At 29.0% G+C, this 16,859-nt stretch overlaps 13 protein-coding genes across 13 annotated transcripts; 5 read left to right on the top strand and 8 right to left on the bottom strand. All coding sequences in view use genetic code 6, as the record gives it.

Moving 5' to 3' along the window:
• Nucleotides 1-16: 16 nt before the first annotated feature.
• PTMB.367 (hypothetical protein) lies at nucleotides 17-449 on the bottom strand. Its single annotated transcript, XM_001347155.1, has 2 exons — nucleotides 17-334; nucleotides 357-449. The coding sequence occupies 2 exons, from the start codon at nucleotides 447-449 to the stop codon at nucleotides 17-19; spliced, it is 411 nt and encodes a 136-aa protein (XP_001347191.1).
• Nucleotides 450-482: 33 nt separating this feature from the next.
• Nucleotides 483-1,728, bottom strand: PTMB.366 (Intramembrane peptidase of the signal peptide peptidase family). The annotated part of the gene is made up of 4 exons (XM_001347154.1): nucleotides 483-992; nucleotides 1,023-1,304; nucleotides 1,331-1,506; nucleotides 1,530-1,728. The coding sequence occupies 4 exons, from the start codon at nucleotides 1,726-1,728 to the stop codon at nucleotides 483-485; spliced, it is 1,167 nt and encodes a 388-aa protein (XP_001347190.1).
• Nucleotides 1,729-1,760: 32 nt separating this feature from the next.
• PTMB.365c (hypothetical protein) lies at nucleotides 1,761-2,402 on the top strand. Its single annotated transcript, XM_001347153.1, has 1 exon — nucleotides 1,761-2,402. The coding sequence occupies one exon, from the start codon at nucleotides 1,761-1,763 to the stop codon at nucleotides 2,400-2,402; it is 642 nt and encodes a 213-aa protein (XP_001347189.1).
• A 398-nt stretch (nucleotides 2,403-2,800) lies between these two features.
• On the top strand, nucleotides 2,801-4,613 carry PTMB.364c (SNF1-related protein kinase). Its single annotated transcript, XM_001347152.1, has 6 exons — nucleotides 2,801-2,870; nucleotides 2,899-3,086; nucleotides 3,113-3,198; nucleotides 3,220-3,439; nucleotides 3,466-3,997; nucleotides 4,021-4,613. The coding sequence occupies 6 exons, from the start codon at nucleotides 2,801-2,803 to the stop codon at nucleotides 4,611-4,613; spliced, it is 1,689 nt and encodes a 562-aa protein (XP_001347188.1).
• An 84-nt stretch (nucleotides 4,614-4,697) lies between these two features.
• PTMB.363 (Acetyl-coenzyme A transporter) lies at nucleotides 4,698-6,150 on the bottom strand. Its single annotated transcript, XM_001347151.1, has 6 exons — nucleotides 4,698-4,930; nucleotides 4,953-5,144; nucleotides 5,170-5,443; nucleotides 5,467-5,555; nucleotides 5,584-5,870; nucleotides 5,897-6,150. The coding sequence occupies 6 exons, from the start codon at nucleotides 6,148-6,150 to the stop codon at nucleotides 4,698-4,700; spliced, it is 1,329 nt and encodes a 442-aa protein (XP_001347187.1).
• Nucleotides 6,151-6,175: 25 nt separating this feature from the next.
• Nucleotides 6,176-7,074, bottom strand: PTMB.362 (hypothetical protein). The annotated part of the gene is made up of 3 exons (XM_001347150.1): nucleotides 6,176-6,283; nucleotides 6,311-6,439; nucleotides 6,466-7,074. The coding sequence occupies 3 exons, from the start codon at nucleotides 7,072-7,074 to the stop codon at nucleotides 6,176-6,178; spliced, it is 846 nt and encodes a 281-aa protein (XP_001347186.1).
• A 104-nt stretch (nucleotides 7,075-7,178) lies between these two features.
• Nucleotides 7,179-8,469, top strand: PTMB.361c (MORN repeat protein). Its single annotated transcript, XM_001347149.1, has 2 exons — nucleotides 7,179-8,092; nucleotides 8,121-8,469. 2 exons carry the CDS (start codon nucleotides 7,179-7,181, stop codon nucleotides 8,467-8,469), a joined length of 1,263 nt encoding a protein of 420 aa, XP_001347185.1.
• Nucleotides 8,470-8,557: 88 nt separating this feature from the next.
• On the top strand, nucleotides 8,558-9,238 carry PTMB.360c (Gamma-interferon inducible lysosomal thiol reductase-like protein). The annotated part of the gene is made up of 2 exons (XM_001347148.1): nucleotides 8,558-9,010; nucleotides 9,035-9,238. The coding sequence occupies 2 exons, from the start codon at nucleotides 8,558-8,560 to the stop codon at nucleotides 9,236-9,238; spliced, it is 657 nt and encodes a 218-aa protein (XP_001347184.1).
• Nucleotides 9,239-11,998: 2,760 nt separating this feature from the next.
• PTMB.359 (hypothetical protein) lies at nucleotides 11,999-12,808 on the bottom strand. The annotated part of the gene is made up of 3 exons (XM_001347147.1): nucleotides 11,999-12,224; nucleotides 12,248-12,426; nucleotides 12,455-12,808. 3 exons carry the CDS (start codon nucleotides 12,806-12,808, stop codon nucleotides 11,999-12,001), a joined length of 759 nt encoding a protein of 252 aa, XP_001347183.1.
• Nucleotides 12,809-12,853: 45 nt separating this feature from the next.
• PTMB.358 (hypothetical protein) lies at nucleotides 12,854-13,508 on the bottom strand. Its single annotated transcript, XM_001347146.1, has 3 exons — nucleotides 12,854-13,115; nucleotides 13,142-13,359; nucleotides 13,386-13,508. The coding sequence occupies 3 exons, from the start codon at nucleotides 13,506-13,508 to the stop codon at nucleotides 12,854-12,856; spliced, it is 603 nt and encodes a 200-aa protein (XP_001347182.1).
• Nucleotides 13,509-13,625: 117 nt separating this feature from the next.
• PTMB.357c (hypothetical protein) lies at nucleotides 13,626-14,939 on the top strand. The annotated part of the gene is made up of 4 exons (XM_001347145.1): nucleotides 13,626-13,942; nucleotides 13,966-14,192; nucleotides 14,220-14,747; nucleotides 14,773-14,939. The coding sequence occupies 4 exons, from the start codon at nucleotides 13,626-13,628 to the stop codon at nucleotides 14,937-14,939; spliced, it is 1,239 nt and encodes a 412-aa protein (XP_001347181.1).
• A 98-nt stretch (nucleotides 14,940-15,037) lies between these two features.
• PTMB.356 (hypothetical protein) lies at nucleotides 15,038-16,366 on the bottom strand. Its single annotated transcript, XM_001347144.1, has 4 exons — nucleotides 15,038-15,650; nucleotides 15,680-15,801; nucleotides 15,825-16,252; nucleotides 16,282-16,366. 4 exons carry the CDS (start codon nucleotides 16,364-16,366, stop codon nucleotides 15,038-15,040), a joined length of 1,248 nt encoding a protein of 415 aa, XP_001347180.1.
• Nucleotides 16,367-16,427: 61 nt separating this feature from the next.
• Nucleotides 16,428-16,858, bottom strand: PTMB.355 (hypothetical protein). The annotated part of the gene is made up of 2 exons (XM_001347143.1): nucleotides 16,428-16,724; nucleotides 16,751-16,858. The coding sequence occupies 2 exons, from the start codon at nucleotides 16,856-16,858 to the stop codon at nucleotides 16,428-16,430; spliced, it is 405 nt and encodes a 134-aa protein (XP_001347179.1).
• Nucleotide 16,859: the final 1 nt, after the last annotated feature.

Here is a 16,859-nt window from a genome sequence, read left to right as displayed (position 1 = left end):
ATGAACAATTTAGGACTCACTTGATCTTCTTAAATTCAGCATTATTCTTTAAGATTGCCTGATAGAAGGTGTCCTATAATTTGAAGGCTTTTTCTCTTAAATCTTCCATGCATTTCTTTAAGCACATGTTTTGTTTGAGGTTATCCTATTGGTAGGAGTCTTTGCATTTTTATTAGCATCCTTGATCTTCAATTTCAATCTTGTTGAATGACTATTGCAATTGGACTGAGTTCGATTACATTCTCTCATCAATGGCAGCAAAACATTTATAATACAAATCAGGCTATTATGAATTTTATTTGAAACAATTGATTTTCTCATCCAAAGTTTATTTCTATTGTGAAACAGAATAGTACTTAATAAAGGTTGTAATGAGGACTGTATTTATTTCGTAGATCTGTAGTTAAATTCTTGTACATCATCCTAATCTCTGTTTATTAATCGTCCATAATTAAATAATTTTATTTATTAAAAACAATATGTCATTTATTTTTAATTGGATCTGCATTAGATGCTTTGTCATCTGGCTTCTCTGGGTCTGCTTCGTAAGCCCAAAATTGAAGAAGAGATTTGTCTAGATAAGCCTTGATTAGAACACTCAAGGTGCATCCTGGAACTAAAAACAACAATGCTGGTTAAGGATGGCCTGATAAAATCATAACAGCCAAAGTAGTCACAATTCCTATAGCATAACCTACAAAACACCACAAGAAATAAGTGATTTTGATTTCAGAAATCTTCTTTACTTTTTCAATCTATCTATCCACATCATATTTAAGACACATGCCAACAAAGATTCCAGGCACAACAATATCACCCAAACCTAAAATACTGTATTTTGTAAATGGATTTCCTTCATCATTCAAAGCAGTAAATGGGAATTATAATTTGATAGGAGCATCAATGGACTTTGCAACTGTAACCATCACATCAGTTCCATAAACCCAGAAAATATCATAGAAAAAGAGTCCCCAAAGCATCAGGTAAACAATCTTAATAATAATTACATTATATATCTATACCTTGAAATTTGGAATCACTGTAAAATTTGCAACTCCTGAAACTGTGAAGGCAATGCCAAATAGATTGTTGCAAATCCAATTTTTAGATCCTAAATACACACCCAAGGGAAGCATTGAAACAAGGAATGATATGAAATTCAACTTAGTTAATTGGATATCAATTTCCTTGCTTGTAAATATCAAATTTAAATTGAATTTCTTTTCTACTACTATTTTAGTAGAGTAATCAATTGGGAATAATCTTTCGATTGCATCTTCTATGATTCCCATCAAACATAAGACCTTGAAATTTAATTGAATTTCATTACTCCTACTGCTGAGAAAAACAAAGTTATGCCAGTCTTGAGAAATGCTTCATCTAAATATTTCAACAATAGATAGAGTCCAAATAAATAGGCAGATAAATAGAGTGGAAATTGTAGAGCATCCTTTTATGTCATTTTATCTTCTTATTATTTCTCCTCCTTCTCCAACTTGTTGTTTTCTATTTTTAATTTAAATATGTACCTTTGTTATATTTTATTTTGGATGTTGCCATAGCTCCTATATAGAGACAAGCCAAAGATTGAACGACTAATTAAACACCCGCTGGAACCTCTGTAATTAGTGGCAACACGTGGATAAACAATAAACTTGCCAAAGACAAGTACACATATTGTGGTCTTAAGAAATGGGTTACAGGTTTGAACTCTTCGGTAGGAGCCATTTTTTTACACGTATTAAAAATAATTTTATTATATGCTTACAAAATAATTCCAATTATTGAGAAGTGTTGCATTCTTTTCAAGAGTTAAAGTAGGATTGAATAGTGAAATTTATGTTAGAAAATCACATAAATACTTACACTCTATCTATGAGAAAGAATCACCAATCGAAAATGCATAATAAATTGTTAAGGACTTTAATTTGACCTTGGGATAAAGGTATTAACATGGATTTGAACCTGAAGAAATGAAAGATGCATCACCCTTAGTTCAAAAAGCTTTTGGACTTAATAATGCGACTGATGGTTAAATTGTTGCTTATCGAATTTAATAAGCAATTAAAAAATATCAAAAATGGCCATTAGACACAGCAAGTGCATTAGTCAAGGCTGCAGTTTTGAATGAGAGAGTTATCTCATTAATGAATCATATGGAAAAAAACAGATAGGACAAATATTGTGCTTTGACACTTACAAAATTATTAGCAGCTAGAAGAACGGCCATGTATTATTTGAGAACTCATGACTATTAAGGATTTCTTTGGTTAGTTGCTGATTATGGTTTGAAAGATCTCAAATATCATAATCATAATTACTTAAGACACAGACATGTAGCTGCTACCAAAACCAAAAGATATACAAGAAAAGACACAAACAGAACAAGATGGGCATTATGATATATATATATATTAGTATATTATGCAATCAAATAACAATAAAATAGTTGTGATATATTGATATTGTCTCTTTTTTTTAATTAATTCTAATTCCTTCAATCTGTTTATTTTCTATTTTAATTTTATCCATTTAGCATTCTTTTCGGAAACCTTAATAAATTGTTTTAAATAAATAGAAATCTTTTTAATTTTTGAAGATTATGTTATAAGATGATTTCCATTTATTTCATTAAAAGTGAAAATATGTCATGATTTAACATTTTTAGAGAATTGTTTAAGTAGATAAGTCTTAAATAACTTAGAATTGGAGAGTATTAAGTGATAGAGGACTTAGTGGTATTGGATAGACATGTAATATAAATTATAATTTTCTTAACTTATTTTATTATATTATCACAATGACAGAGCCTGCAAATCCAGAAAAGGTATAAAATTAAAGAACTCGAATGATTGGCAACTATGCGATAGGTGATCATTTATTGATTCAGCAGAATAGGGAAAACTCTTGGGTTTGGAACATTTGGGAAAGTGAAGATGGCCATCCACGAATAATCAGGAGAGAAAGTGGCTATCAAAATATTAGAGAAGGATAGAATAGTAGAGACAGCAGATGTGGAGAGAGTTCAGAGAGAGATTCACATTCTGAAATTAGTTCGACATCCACATATAATTTAATTATATGAAGTATGCAGGATAGATTAATACAATAGATAATTGAGACTCCAAAGCATATCTTTTTGGTAATGGAAATGGTGAATGGAGGTGAACTATTTGATTACATAGTGAAAAATACAAAGTAATATAGTAATTGATGTAGGTTGGAGGAAGTGGAAGCTTGCAAATTATTTTAAGAACTTATTGCAGGAATAGAATACTTGCATAAGATTAGAGTTGTGCATAGAGATTTGAAACCAGAAAATTTATTACTTGATAAAGGGAAGAACCTCAAAATTGTTGATTTCGGATTATCAAATACATACAAGAATGAAGAATTATTGAAGACAGCATGTGGCAGTCCTTGCTACGCTGCTCCTGAAGTATTTATTCTAATATAGATGAATAGATGATCGCTGGTAAGAAGTATCAAGGATTGCGAGTGGATCTTTGGAGTTCAGGAGTTATACTATTTGCTTGTTTGTGTGGGTATCTCCCCTTTGAAGATCAAAATACATCCGCCTTATACAAAAAGATCTTAAGTGGCACTTATTAAATGCCATCTCATTTGTCAAAGGATGCCTAGTCTATGATTACTGGCATTCTAACTGTGGATCCTGAAAAGAGGTTCACTATTGAAACAATACACAATCATCCTTGGTTTAAAATATATAGTCGATCCTATGAAATTCCCCCAGGAATAGTTGTAGGGTACAATAGAATTCCAGTAGATTAAGATATCTTAAAGTATTTAAAATCCTTTGGGATTGACATAGATTACGCTTAAAAATGTCTAGATGCAAATAAACACAATGATATTACCACATTCTATCATCTGTTATTAAAGAGACATTTGACGAATGGAGGCAGATCCACTGCTGATCTGAACTCTGAGTCTTTTGATATTAGATTACTAGAACCAAAGTAAAGACCCAATAAAGGTACATTTTTATTGTATTTGCAGCTCCAATAAACTCATTAGTGAACAATGAGATAATTAAATAGTAGATGAGAGATGAAATAATCAAATAGAGGTCGTATTCTAATGATAAAGATAGAGGAAGGATTATTAAGACAACAGAACAGAATAATAAAATATTAGCTGATAATGATTAGAGTGTGAATCGTGTAGGGAGAAATGGATAAGCATCAAGTGTTCAGACTAGATAGAAAGATGAGAATTATTTTGATCAATCTCCCAATATCAAAAAGCATAACAGCAAAATACCAACAACAAATATCCTAAATAACATTTATGGAACAAAAACAAAAAATAACAACATAGCCTCTACTGAACACAGAAATAGGGATGAGGGTAAGAAAGTAAGTTCAAGAAATAAAAAGGAGTTAGATATGACCAATCCTCATAGAAATACTAATAGAGAATTTCAGTAGATCAATAGAATTCTTTAGAGTGGAGGCAGATCCCAGAATCATAAAAAGGAGAGAGTTTATGTTACCAATTAGAATAATTAATCCTTTGATGCCCCTTAGAATTTAAATTAGTCAGGTAAACAGAAAATCTATCATATTCAAAAGTTTGGATATTATGAATGAATTCATATATTAAATAATTTAATTTTGAAATTAAAAATTTTAATAAAAATATAAAATGCATTAATTTTATGATTCAATTTAGTATCAAGATAGAGTTGTTAACTCTGTTGATATTAGAAATCTCTCCTTCTTTATATCAATCTCCAAGCAAAACTCAGAACAATCCAACTAATCAATCTTTGTTGTTCTAGAGGCAACCTAATAGAAAAATAAAGCATATATTCCAATTCCACATAACCAAATCAAATAATAATTATAATTTTCTAATAGGTATTAAATCAGCCCTTCAAAAATGAATTAGAATGTTATACCAGTTGCTAAATATATGCATATTCATACATAACAAGGCAATGAATGTTGCTGATATTGAACTTTTAGTGTTTTTGTAGATATAAGAGTATGCCAATGTGATATTAATCAAATTTAACAACCAAACACTTATTAGTGATATTTTCAATAGCAAATCTCTATATGGAAATAGTAAACCTTCCTCATTTGCAAGTAAGCAAATTATGAAAACTCCTGAGATTACTAAAAATATCGCAATTTTACTTACTAATTTCATATATTGAAAACACAACAATTAGTCTTATTTCTAATACATTAGCCTTAATCATTTTTGTCATATAATAAGGGAGTGCACAAGCTATAGGAAATGCTAAGATTTCAAGAAATTGAATTTATTTTTCAGTAAATGAAGTCTTTTTCATATGTAGATGAGCTAAATTGATAGGCATCTGTCCAATTCGAAAAAAAAAGAAAAAAAGAAATAGGATAATCAAATAACGATTAGAAAAAGCGTTAAATGCTGCCTTATATGTCTCCATAACCTAATATGGATTATTAAAAATACATCTTAATTATTCGTATTTTCTTTGTAGATGATGAAACAACAAGCTACTGCCAGTCCTATTGATAGGTATGATAAATCTTGGAATGCAACTTAAAATTATAGCAATAATATCCATACTTTATAATGTAATGTATGGAATTTCCTGAGGACTAGTGTAGATATAAGTGTTACAGAAATCAAGAGAGTTAAACATTTAAAAGATGTAAGCTCCAATAAAACCACCAATGATAATTCCTAAAAATTAAGCTACTGCCCCATATCCTCTATCTTCTCTATCTAAACTTTCAACAAGCCATGCTGCTATGATTAAATCAATAAGCGATTAAACACAAAAAATCCAAAATAAATTCCAAAACAACGTTGACTAATCCAAAGTTTAAAAGTTTGAAATATATAGCAATACTCTAACTTATTATTTTTATGAACATACCCTAGAAAAGCATATAAAATTGTTAATTAACTTCTTCTTCTACCAAACTTCTCTAAGCTTATTGAATCTATCAAAGGTGCAAGTATATATCTAAATAGATAAGGTAAGAGAATCAAAAATGAAAATTTATAAGTGTTTATTTCAGCACCTTTCTCTTTGAGCTCGGATGGCACACTTTATAAACTCAATCCTAACAAGATTCCTTCATGACAATAAAGTATTGAAAGGGGCACTAAATTATTGATGAAAACCATTATGTAATAATTTAAATAAAAATACTCATGTATAATATGGATCTTGAGCAGATTTTTTACGAAGAAAGAAATCGCGTGAATAGTCTTTTGGGTTTTTTATCTTACTCTAAAAGAATTGATGATCGTCAGAATTCTAAAACATTAGGATATTATTTATTACTTTAGATAGAGATTTTCTTCTTTTAAAGAAATCATATTGGAAATCTTCTTCTTCAGTGTTACTACTTAGTTCTGAAGAGGAATGAGTTGCTTATAAATCAAATTGAGGTCTAGGTTATGATTTCAAATCCTTACAATTATAATTTTTATAATTACTTTTTGACATTTGCATTTTCCTTAGATCATCTCCAAAGATTTCTTTAGAGCCAACAATGAATTTTCATTATCTATCTTCTATTTTACTAAAAGCTCTTCCAACCATTCATTTTTTTAAATCAATTATGAGACTTCACTTTAGAATTCCTTCTACATTAGTTTAACTTTATTTTTCAATTCGTGTTCTCTTTATTTATAACGATTCAACTCATTGGCCAATAATCTGTTTGATAGATTGAGTTCCTTGATTTTTTGATCTTGCTGAGTATTCTTTTTTACTCCAGGTCTGAAATGAAGTTCTGATTGTCTGTGATATTCTATTGCATTTTCCACAAATTTTAAGAAATCAGATTCAGTTGATTTGGTTTCTCTTTAAACTGATTCTCTCATAAAATCACTATCACTTTTAGAATTGTTCAACTTAAAAAACTAATCAAATAATTTTTCTCCTTCCAATTCTTCCAAATCTGTTATTGGAGTACCTTGTCTATAAGTATTCTACAAAGAAGATTTTGCTCTTTAGTGTTTTTATGTATCTGAAGGATTATGTTAAAACATAAGATTATCTTAACGTAATCCAAATGACTATTAATCATTTGGAGTCCTCATTTATCTGAGTTCTCTAGAATTGATTAACTGTAATATATACTTGCATAGTTGATAGTTTGCTTTCCTGACAGTTAACTAAGTGACATTTTAATTAAAAAATAATAATGAATAAATCCCAAATACAATATTGCACTCGTCAACATAAAGCTGGTCAAGAGAGGATTATCTCAATTTGCATGAATAAACATTGTCAGATTAGATTAGCATGTAGCTATTGTTATTAGGATTATCATTTAAATCATGTTCAAGATCTGATACCAATAAAAGAATTCGAAGCAGTAGCTTTGAATACTTATAATGAATAGAAGCATTTTGAATTTATTAGTTTAATAGATGAAAAAGCAAAGATTTTGTAGAGTTTGAAAAACAAATTGCATGAGTATGTTTCTCAATTGGAAGCAGAATTCAATTTGGATTGTGACAATTTAATATAGAGTTTTGTTTATATTTAGAATACACTACTTAAACTGTGTCACTGCCATTAACATTCTATCAAAGAGGAAGAATTATTGACTGTCATTAATAGATATAGTAATGTTGAATATAATTCAATTAAGCAATCTATCATGTCACAATTGAATAGACCAATAGAATGCATTATGAAATTGCATGATATTGTGAGTAAAGAGTGCAAAATGATTTAGAGAAAGAAATTTATAAATTCTTATATTTAGGAGAAGGAATTATAAAACTTTTATTAAGAAAATGTATTGGATTATAAAATGGCACCCAAGAAACACTCCTTGATAAGAGGAACCATGTTTACATAGGAATTTATGGAGTTGGAAGGCAAAAACAAACATTATTATGGTGAGATTCATAAAGGAGTGCCTTATGGTCAAGGGATACTCATTCAAATAGATGATCAAAAGATAGAAGAAGGAATTTGGATTGATGGAAATTTATCATGGGGATAAAGATCAATTTAATTAAAAGGTGTGCCCTCTATAGTGTGTGGTGAAATGATTGATGGAGTTATTAATGGCTTAGGCAAAATGATATGCAAAGATGGTGATTCGTAATTAAAATTAAGTTATATCTAATAGTTATACGGGAGAATGGATTAATGGATAGAAGCATGGAATGGGAATATATAAGTATGCAAATGGTGACATGTATAAAGGAGAATTTAAATTCGATTTGAAGGATGGATAGGGTACATATAAAGCTCATAATGGGGATATTTACATTGGTTAATTTGAGAAAGGGATTAAAAATGGGGATGGGAAGTACATTTCTAAAAAAGAGGATACTTATATTGGGAAATTTAAGGATGACAAAATAGATGGAGAGGGTACATATAAATATCATGACGGGAAGATGTATGATGAAATATAATTTTGGTTAGTCAATAAGGAATGCATAAGAATGGTCATCCAACTGGAGTGCATATGATATATAAAAATGACTTACATCATCCAATTTAATAGATTACGTATGATGATGATGGAAAAGTGATTGAAACAATAAATTTATAAAAATAATGAAATTTCTGATACTAGCAATCTCTCTCTTCATAGTCAATAGTAGTAGGTTGACTGCAGATATTTATGTGGAGTCCCTTTGCCCTTATTGCATGATGTTTATTAAAGATTCACTTTATACGGCAATTACAACTCCAGACATCGAATAAATGGTTCACATAAGATTAATTCCTTACGGAAATACTAAAAGAAAAATTGTCGCTGGAAAATGGGTGTTCACTTGCCAACATGGCGAAACTGAATGCTATGGGGATTTGATTGAATTATGTGCACAAGATAGTATAGTCAAAGCATTGGGAGCTGCAGCAGCAGAAATTCCTAAGGCTGGAGTTGTCCATTGCATGGAAGACTTTATTTAGAAGCCTTATACAAATAACTCATTTGTTTAAGCAGCATACCATTGCCAATAATATTATCCATATGATGCAAATGAGGTCATCAATTGTGCTAGTGTATTAATTTAATGATATCCCTAGAATTCAAATGGAGAATTGTTACATTTAGTTGCTGCTGATGAAACTGATAATCTTATTCCCAAACATCTGGGAGTTCCTTGGGCAGTGGCTAATAAGAAATATACTGAAGAATCTGGCGATGAAATCATCAATAATTTGCTTAGATGGGCATGTCAAAATTATGATGGAGAAAAAATTGCAGCATGTTATACTTAACAGGAATGATTTATTCAAGTTATAGAATTACATAAACTAAACTGTTTTTAGTATTTCAGAATCTCCAAATACTTAAATTGAATTTCTAAACTCTCATCTATAAAACCGATGTTGTACTACAAATATTGGACTTTATTATAAAATAATTATAGTTTAAATGAGAGGGAGCTTAGAGTATATGTCAATATTCAATGATTATATTATTATATAAATATCAGCCATTTCGTATTGTATTCAGTTCGGCCTTGAGGGACAGAGATAACAATTGAGAAATTGCAGCTTCTAAGACAAGTTCTAAATATAAACATACTTTTACCTCCTTCTGAATCAGCAAGACTTGATGATTAATGCAATCCATATACATTATTTAATCTTAAGGCAGCCAATGTTGAGCACAATCTAAACTAGCTATTTACTGATTAATTAACTCTAAAAATTATGCTATTGTATTTTACAATCTAATGGCAATCTTAATTTGTTGAGTTTGCACCGTTGAATAACTAACAAATTATTTTGCTAAAGCAAAGAATCCCCGCATGTTAAATTTAATTATTTAAATAAATTTAATGTTAAAAACTAAACATAGGAATAATTATTATACATATAGCATATCCATATCTCAATTTTTCATCGTTTCACAAGTACTTTAGAGACTCTTTTGTGATTTCTATTAATTTTGTATCATTTTATTCTGATTTAGCTAACAGATATCCAACAAAGAATTCTACTGAAAATATTTAAATGGAAAATACTCAATATGCTTTAATAAATATTACTCTATTAATAAATGGAATATTTTATTGTAGTCTATCAATTACTATTGTAATTCTATTTTAGGTATTTCAATCAGAATTCTACCTATATTTATATATAATCAGATAAATATATTATATTAATAAAAAATATGATACATTTGCCTACAATAGATTTGATTTCTTTACCAAAACCTAATGAAAATGAAAAAAATGAACACTCTCTTGATTTTAGAAAGTTTAAACTCAATAAGATTACCAAAATGAATCATTCACTTTAAATTAAGTTAAATATAGTTAATAAAGAATCAAACGCCAAAAATTAAGTGGCTTTTGGATCTTCCTAAGAAAGGAGAAGGCCCTCAGGAAAAAAGTTTCCTCCATTATAATATAATTTAAATTTTAAGTCTGTTGATAGACATCAAGCATCTCCAAAACTCAGAACAATAAGGAGTACAAGAATAAAATCCGAAGTCTCATAATAATTTTGTGAACGATTTCCTTATTCCATTCTTAAAACCGAAACCATAGAATAAACTATTTAACCAACAAAATTAAATTGTCTATAAAAATTGATAAAGAAAGTGAAAACTCCTATGATTGAATTGAAATCTAATATCATACTCAAATAGGATGAATTCATACCAATGAGTTCAAAAGAACTTAAATAAAGCTTAGTATCTCTTATGTAAAGAATTTAAATATTTTAGGCAGAAGTATGGTATAAGATAGAATGAGATTAGAAAATGAATCATATTGTTAATTTTTATTTAAACTGATTTTATGCATAATATTATATTCCACTCAAACATGTGGATAAAATCTCATGTGTTTTATTAAAAATTGAAATCTGCACAATATCAACTTAATAATTATTAATTTTATAACATTTACTTCATTAGTTATTAGGCTAGTCAATATTTGTATACAGTACTTATCTAAATTTAGAGACTGAATGCATTATTCAAATAATCTAAACACTTTTTGAGGAGGGTTATAAATAATATCTTATAAGTTTTTATAAATTCCTAAATATAAATATTATTTATAAAGTAGTATTATAATTATTATGAAAATGCTTATACAGCTTGATTTAAATCATTTTCTTAAGAAACTATTTTTAGGTATTTTTAAATTAGTGCATTGATTTTATTTGCATCTTAAGATCCCAAGGAACTTATTTAAACTTTTATCTTTTTATTAAAATTTTAAAGGTTTTTGATTCAAATGAACTCTAGAGAAAATGATCTTGAAACACCATGTCATATTACTTTTAAAAGATTCTATATAAAAAAAGTCACTATAAACAGAAGACCACAGCTTCTTCAATAGACAATCAAGGAGAGACCAAAAATAGCATTTGGGTGCAACATCAAATGTGCCCTCAAGGATCGTTCAGAACAACCGAGCCTATTTTATGATAAAAAGTACACTTGCATTGATAAACATCATGGAGTGCCATTAATATAGAGTGCAAGAAATAGTAGGACCAAGAGTGAGTATGACGGAAACGAAAAAAATAAAAAGACTTATAAATTCGATGAGTTTTAAAATTCAAAGAGTTTGTCCCTATCATTCTAACCATAAAAATATGGTTAAAAAAAGAAAGTACCAATCCATTCGGACCCACTTAATTATTTGAATAAATTTCTCCCTATGACTTCCAGGTAGCTGAAGGAGAGCTTCATTATGTTATTGTAAGAATTAAATTTAAGCAAGGAAAAAACACTAATCGGGCCATATAAATTTGGAATAAAAATGAAAATTTTCTTTACATAGCATTTTAATAATATCCTTAAATATAAAGAATTTTTTAATAATTGTTCATAAATTTAATTTTTAAATGATAGATTACATAATGCTAATATAAATGAATGGTATTTGATAGTAGATATATTTCAATTTCATATCATTTTCTCCTTAGTGATTTCTTAGAGTCTTCTGTTTTCTTGGGTTAAGAGTTCTACTTTTTCTTCTAGATTTTTCATTTTAACTTGGTCTAAATCAATGATTTGAGTCATATATTTGATCTAAGATTGCAATTCAAGCTAAAGTTTGTGATCCTTTTAACTGATAAATATAATTTATACTTAAATTTTGGATTTTCAGTGCTTTTAGTAAGCAATTGTTGTTGCATTGTAGAGTTTTCACTTTATAAATATTCAATTGTACTTTTTAATTATTAGTTCTCTAAGTATAATTTCTTGCCTTTCTTTTGTAGATCAGTAATCCTTTTTTCTTCTCTTGTAATAAAAATGATTATTACTGAAATTATTTAACTTTATTTTATAATAGATAGCATTTGGTTTTGTACTTGTCTAGTTCAATCTAATCATATTGTTCTTTGTTCTATAATAAAACCTGATTTTCATTTTGTAAACGAACAATTTGTTTTTCAAGTTCTTAGATTTAAGTTTGATATTAGATCTCAGACAATTGGGATTTCTGAATATATGTATTCAATAGATTTTACATTAAATAGCTTTTCGTTTTCCATGTGTCTTTATATGATTTCGCTAAGTTTGTTGTTTTCATTGATCTAATGGGAGTTCATCTTTTCTAATTGTGTAATTCTCTGTTTGAGAAAGGCTATTTCATCCTTTTTAATGGTAGAAGTGGTGTTTAAAGTATTTTCTTTTTCTCTTGTGGTTTGATGTTATTGAGTGACATTCTTTCTGCATTGCATGAAATAATTCTGAACCTCTCCAGATGAGTTAAATTATTTGGAGATATTCCCTCCCATCATTGATTATGAGGCAGATCTCTATTAGGAAATGGGATTGGCTTGGAATACAACAGGTCTTAGTTTCTCATAAATAGAAGTCATATAAAATTTAACGTATTTATTTATAATAATTAATTAAATTACGCTTCAATCAATTTTGATATATTTCGCATTCATTACTGCAGGCAGCAATTCTTTATTAACTATAAAATCAGGATCTCGATGTAAGTACAATAGTTGTGTGTCCATAATCACTGGAAAAACATGCTCCATTTTCTGTATGCTTTTCTAGTAAGCATCCTTTGGTCTTGAAATAGTAGCTATGTCAACTTCTTTTGAAGTGCAGAACCCGTAAATACTAGGGTGTTAAATCAATACTTTCCTTCCACAAGGCAACAAATCAATTGATCTAATCGATAGGGAATTAGAATATACATCAGGAGTCTTTGATACTGACTGGTTACAGATCTCATCGAACGAACAGTAATGCCTAAGAGACCCAAATAGAAGAGAATTCCCAGATATCCTCTATCTTGGTAATTGTATATCTTTTTAGCACTATAATAGGTGAGAAACCCTCCTAAGGCAGAGATCAAAATATAGTAATTTCTGAATCTGTTGAAAATCTAACTCTAATAAAGAGAGGATCTACCCTAAAATTATTGATTATCTATAATACATTTTAGAAATTTAGGGGATTTTTTGGATGGTACAACAATTCAGCATCAGACCAAACATCTTTGGATTGTTAAGAGCAATTGTAGACGATTTTAGAGATGTTCCTTAAAGTTTTAGAGAACATTAATTAAGATTATTTCTTCCTTAAATTAAAATTTATATATTAATTTATGATAAAACTTAATCCTTTTATATAATACTTTTTGTTTTGATGAGATTAATTAAATTATATATATAAATTATGTCGAGTCTTAAGTCTTCAATTACAGTAGGAATATTTTAGTCTTTAAGTTTTTGTGGTCTAAGATAAAAAATTTTAAAAAATATCGCCTTTTAACCACCTAAGGTGAGTTATTCTCTGAAACCCAGATTGGAGGATTAGATGACAAAGAGCACTTAAACAAATTCTTCTTCCTTATAAGTTATTGAATCAGAACACTAGAAACGATAGAAATCTAAATCCTATGATGATGAAAACATTCACCAATCGGGTTTATTGGATCTGGCAGAGGAAATCATGCAGTTTACAAGTGAAACTTCAAGTCCAATCAGATAAAAGTAAAGATAATAATAAGGGATAGAGTTTCTGAACCAGCATATGACTTTTATTTGATTGATGGATAGGGTTAGGAAATTCCAATTCCAAAATAAGAAAATTTGGAATTGACTGGATATTTCTTAAAAGGAAGAAAGGCACATCGAATAGCATCCCTATACTTGAAGTACTAATTTCCCGCAAGTGATTACGTGATGTTGTTCAGTCATGGGAATGCCAGCGATTTGGGTTACATGATTGATACATTAATTGGTAACATTTATAATTTATTGTTCAAAGATCTTTGTAGCAATTTAAGAATAAATATATTTGCCTATGAATATTCAGGCTATGGACTTTCATAAGGGAAGTGTACGGATCTCAACATCATCAATAACATCTAAGTAGCATACGAATTCTTGGTTTCGTAACTGAACTTTGATCCGACCAAAATAATTGTTTATGGATACAGTATTGGATCAGGACCCAGTGTTATGTTGGTATCTGACATCGAATTCCCAGTGGGGGGTCTGGTAGTTCATTCAGGGTTGAGTTCAGGATTGAGAGTGCTCAATAGCAAAATAAAATAGACTCCCTTTTATGATATCTTCCCGAATGTGGACAGAATTAAGGATGTGACATGTCCTGTATTTATAATGCATGGGAAGGAGGATGAGATTATTGATTTGCATCATGCTACTTTGTTGTCTAACAATTGTCAAAGGTTGTATGAATATTGGGAGGTTGAAAACATTGGACATTAGGGAATCGACACAAATGATGAGCATCGCAAAAACTATTTCTATAAGTTAAGAGATTTCATTAAATGTATATTTTGAATTTATATTATCAGTAATACAACAGGAGAATTAAACAATCAAAGAATTGAAATAGAGAAATACTGCTAGTCCCAAATAATTTGGTTAACATAATCATTATTATGATAATAAAATACGAGAGTTTCATTTGAGTTGCAGGAAGGTGGAAGATTCAGAATAGTTTCCTAAAAAATTTCGTTGATTTTTTTGTTATAATCAAAGTTTTGAATTAAATTTAATTTATTTTGTTTATGAATGAATTAAATATTATCCTTAAATTAATTAACATATATGATTAGTTCAATATTTATGATGACTTGAATCTCTGGTTTTATTGGGTACTTTTGAAAACATGATGGGATTAGTATGTTGATTAAAATAATTTTATTATTTGAATCTATTTTGGTTTATTAACTTGATTTAATTAGTGTCATAGCCATCCACCGATATGTTCATTTTATTAGTTGAAACTGACCTCTCAATAAAGGCTGATCTCTGCGTTTGCAGGACCTATTGAAATCTCTATTACACATTGGTAGTCTTTTGTTTTGGAGAAATCGATATAATTCTATTGTCTAAAATCATATTATTCTTACCATCAAAAGTTGAGGATCTCTCCTTGTTATTGAAACTGTTGAGATCAATCAATTTGATTGGAATAGGGTGATCTTTAAATATTATTTTGGACTTGATTCTTTAACCAACGCTTTGCAATTGTTGATTTAACCAGCACATCACCTTATCAACCAAAGCAAAGTCTCTGGTTTCATTATGATCCTGATTGGTGTAATAGATTTACTTGATTCCTTGATAATTATTAAATAGTTTTTCAGTTTATTCATGCGAGACTACTGAATCGATTATGGAAGTGATAAAAAATGCAGGTATTTTTATTAGCTTTAGATTATTTAAACTATAAAAACATTATTAAAATATGATTACCAATTGATCTCATTCAATGTAAATCCGCATTGATTTTTGATTTCATCTGACACATAGGAGGATAGAGAGTTCAAAATGAAATTTGGAATTTTGGTCCTTTTGGAAGCCATCTAGACTACAATCTCAAATAGGATAATTTGAATACATCTTACAAACAAATAAAGGGACTGTCAAGAACCAAGCATTTTACAAATACATTTTGAAATTACTGCATATACAACAAAGCAACTACAGAACCCATCGATCTTCCCCATAATACTATTGCTTTGGCATATTGACTAATGTGTGTGATGACAGTCTGCAAATCATAAATCTCTCTATAACCATATGTGACTTGGTCTCCATCAGATATGCCACTGCCAGTAAAATCAAAAGTAAGAAACATATAGTTTTAATTCAAGATCTCGTTCACATATCTCAAGGCTTCCAATCTACACCCATTGGCTGAATGTAAATAAATGATGCAAACATCACTTTAAACATTACCTTAAAATAGAGATACTTTTATTCTCTGCTGACAATGATTCACCAAATCGAAATCATTTCTAGTGTATGTTTAATCTTAAATAGGTCCTAAAGGTTTGATTGCTAATTATAAATACCTAAATCATATTGTTGGTACTCCGCTCTAAGTGGCCGGATGATTTATGAACAAATTTAGTTAATTCCATTTTGAAAATATTTCATTAATATTATTATACTGTTAGATAACGATATCAAAACAACTCTAATTCTGGATGGCAATTGATCACTCCAAAATGGTATTTGCAAGGATTCTTTATTGAAACACACACAAGAACTCTACTTTACTAATATAAGATATCTCGTAAAGAATTAGAATCACAATCTAAATAACCTTAATTACTGCCATTCCTGTTAAAAAGGTTATTAACTAAACTACTTTTGACATTAAAAATAAATACTCCAGAAATATCTCACTAAGATAGTCTACATAATTTCTTGTTTAGCATTTCAAGATGGAGTTTAAAGAACAAAACTCCATTTATAAGAAAAAAGAAGAATGGTGAATATTTGAATGATCGATCTTGACTAATAGTTTACCATTGATACCATCTTCTATGAATAATCTTCTTTATTCTTCTGAGTTATATTTAAGCTTTCATTCTAAGATCTTTTAACTAAATCGTTATTATGAATGGACATCAATACTTATTTCATT

This window comes from Paramecium tetraurelia (genome assembly GCF_000141845.1).
Source record: "Paramecium tetraurelia macronuclear, complete genome".
Lineage (NCBI taxonomy): Eukaryota > Ciliophora > Oligohymenophorea > Peniculida > Parameciidae > Paramecium > Paramecium tetraurelia.
The sequence above is the reverse complement of the archived record's forward strand: the minus strand, read 5'-3'. Positions and strand labels throughout refer to the sequence as shown.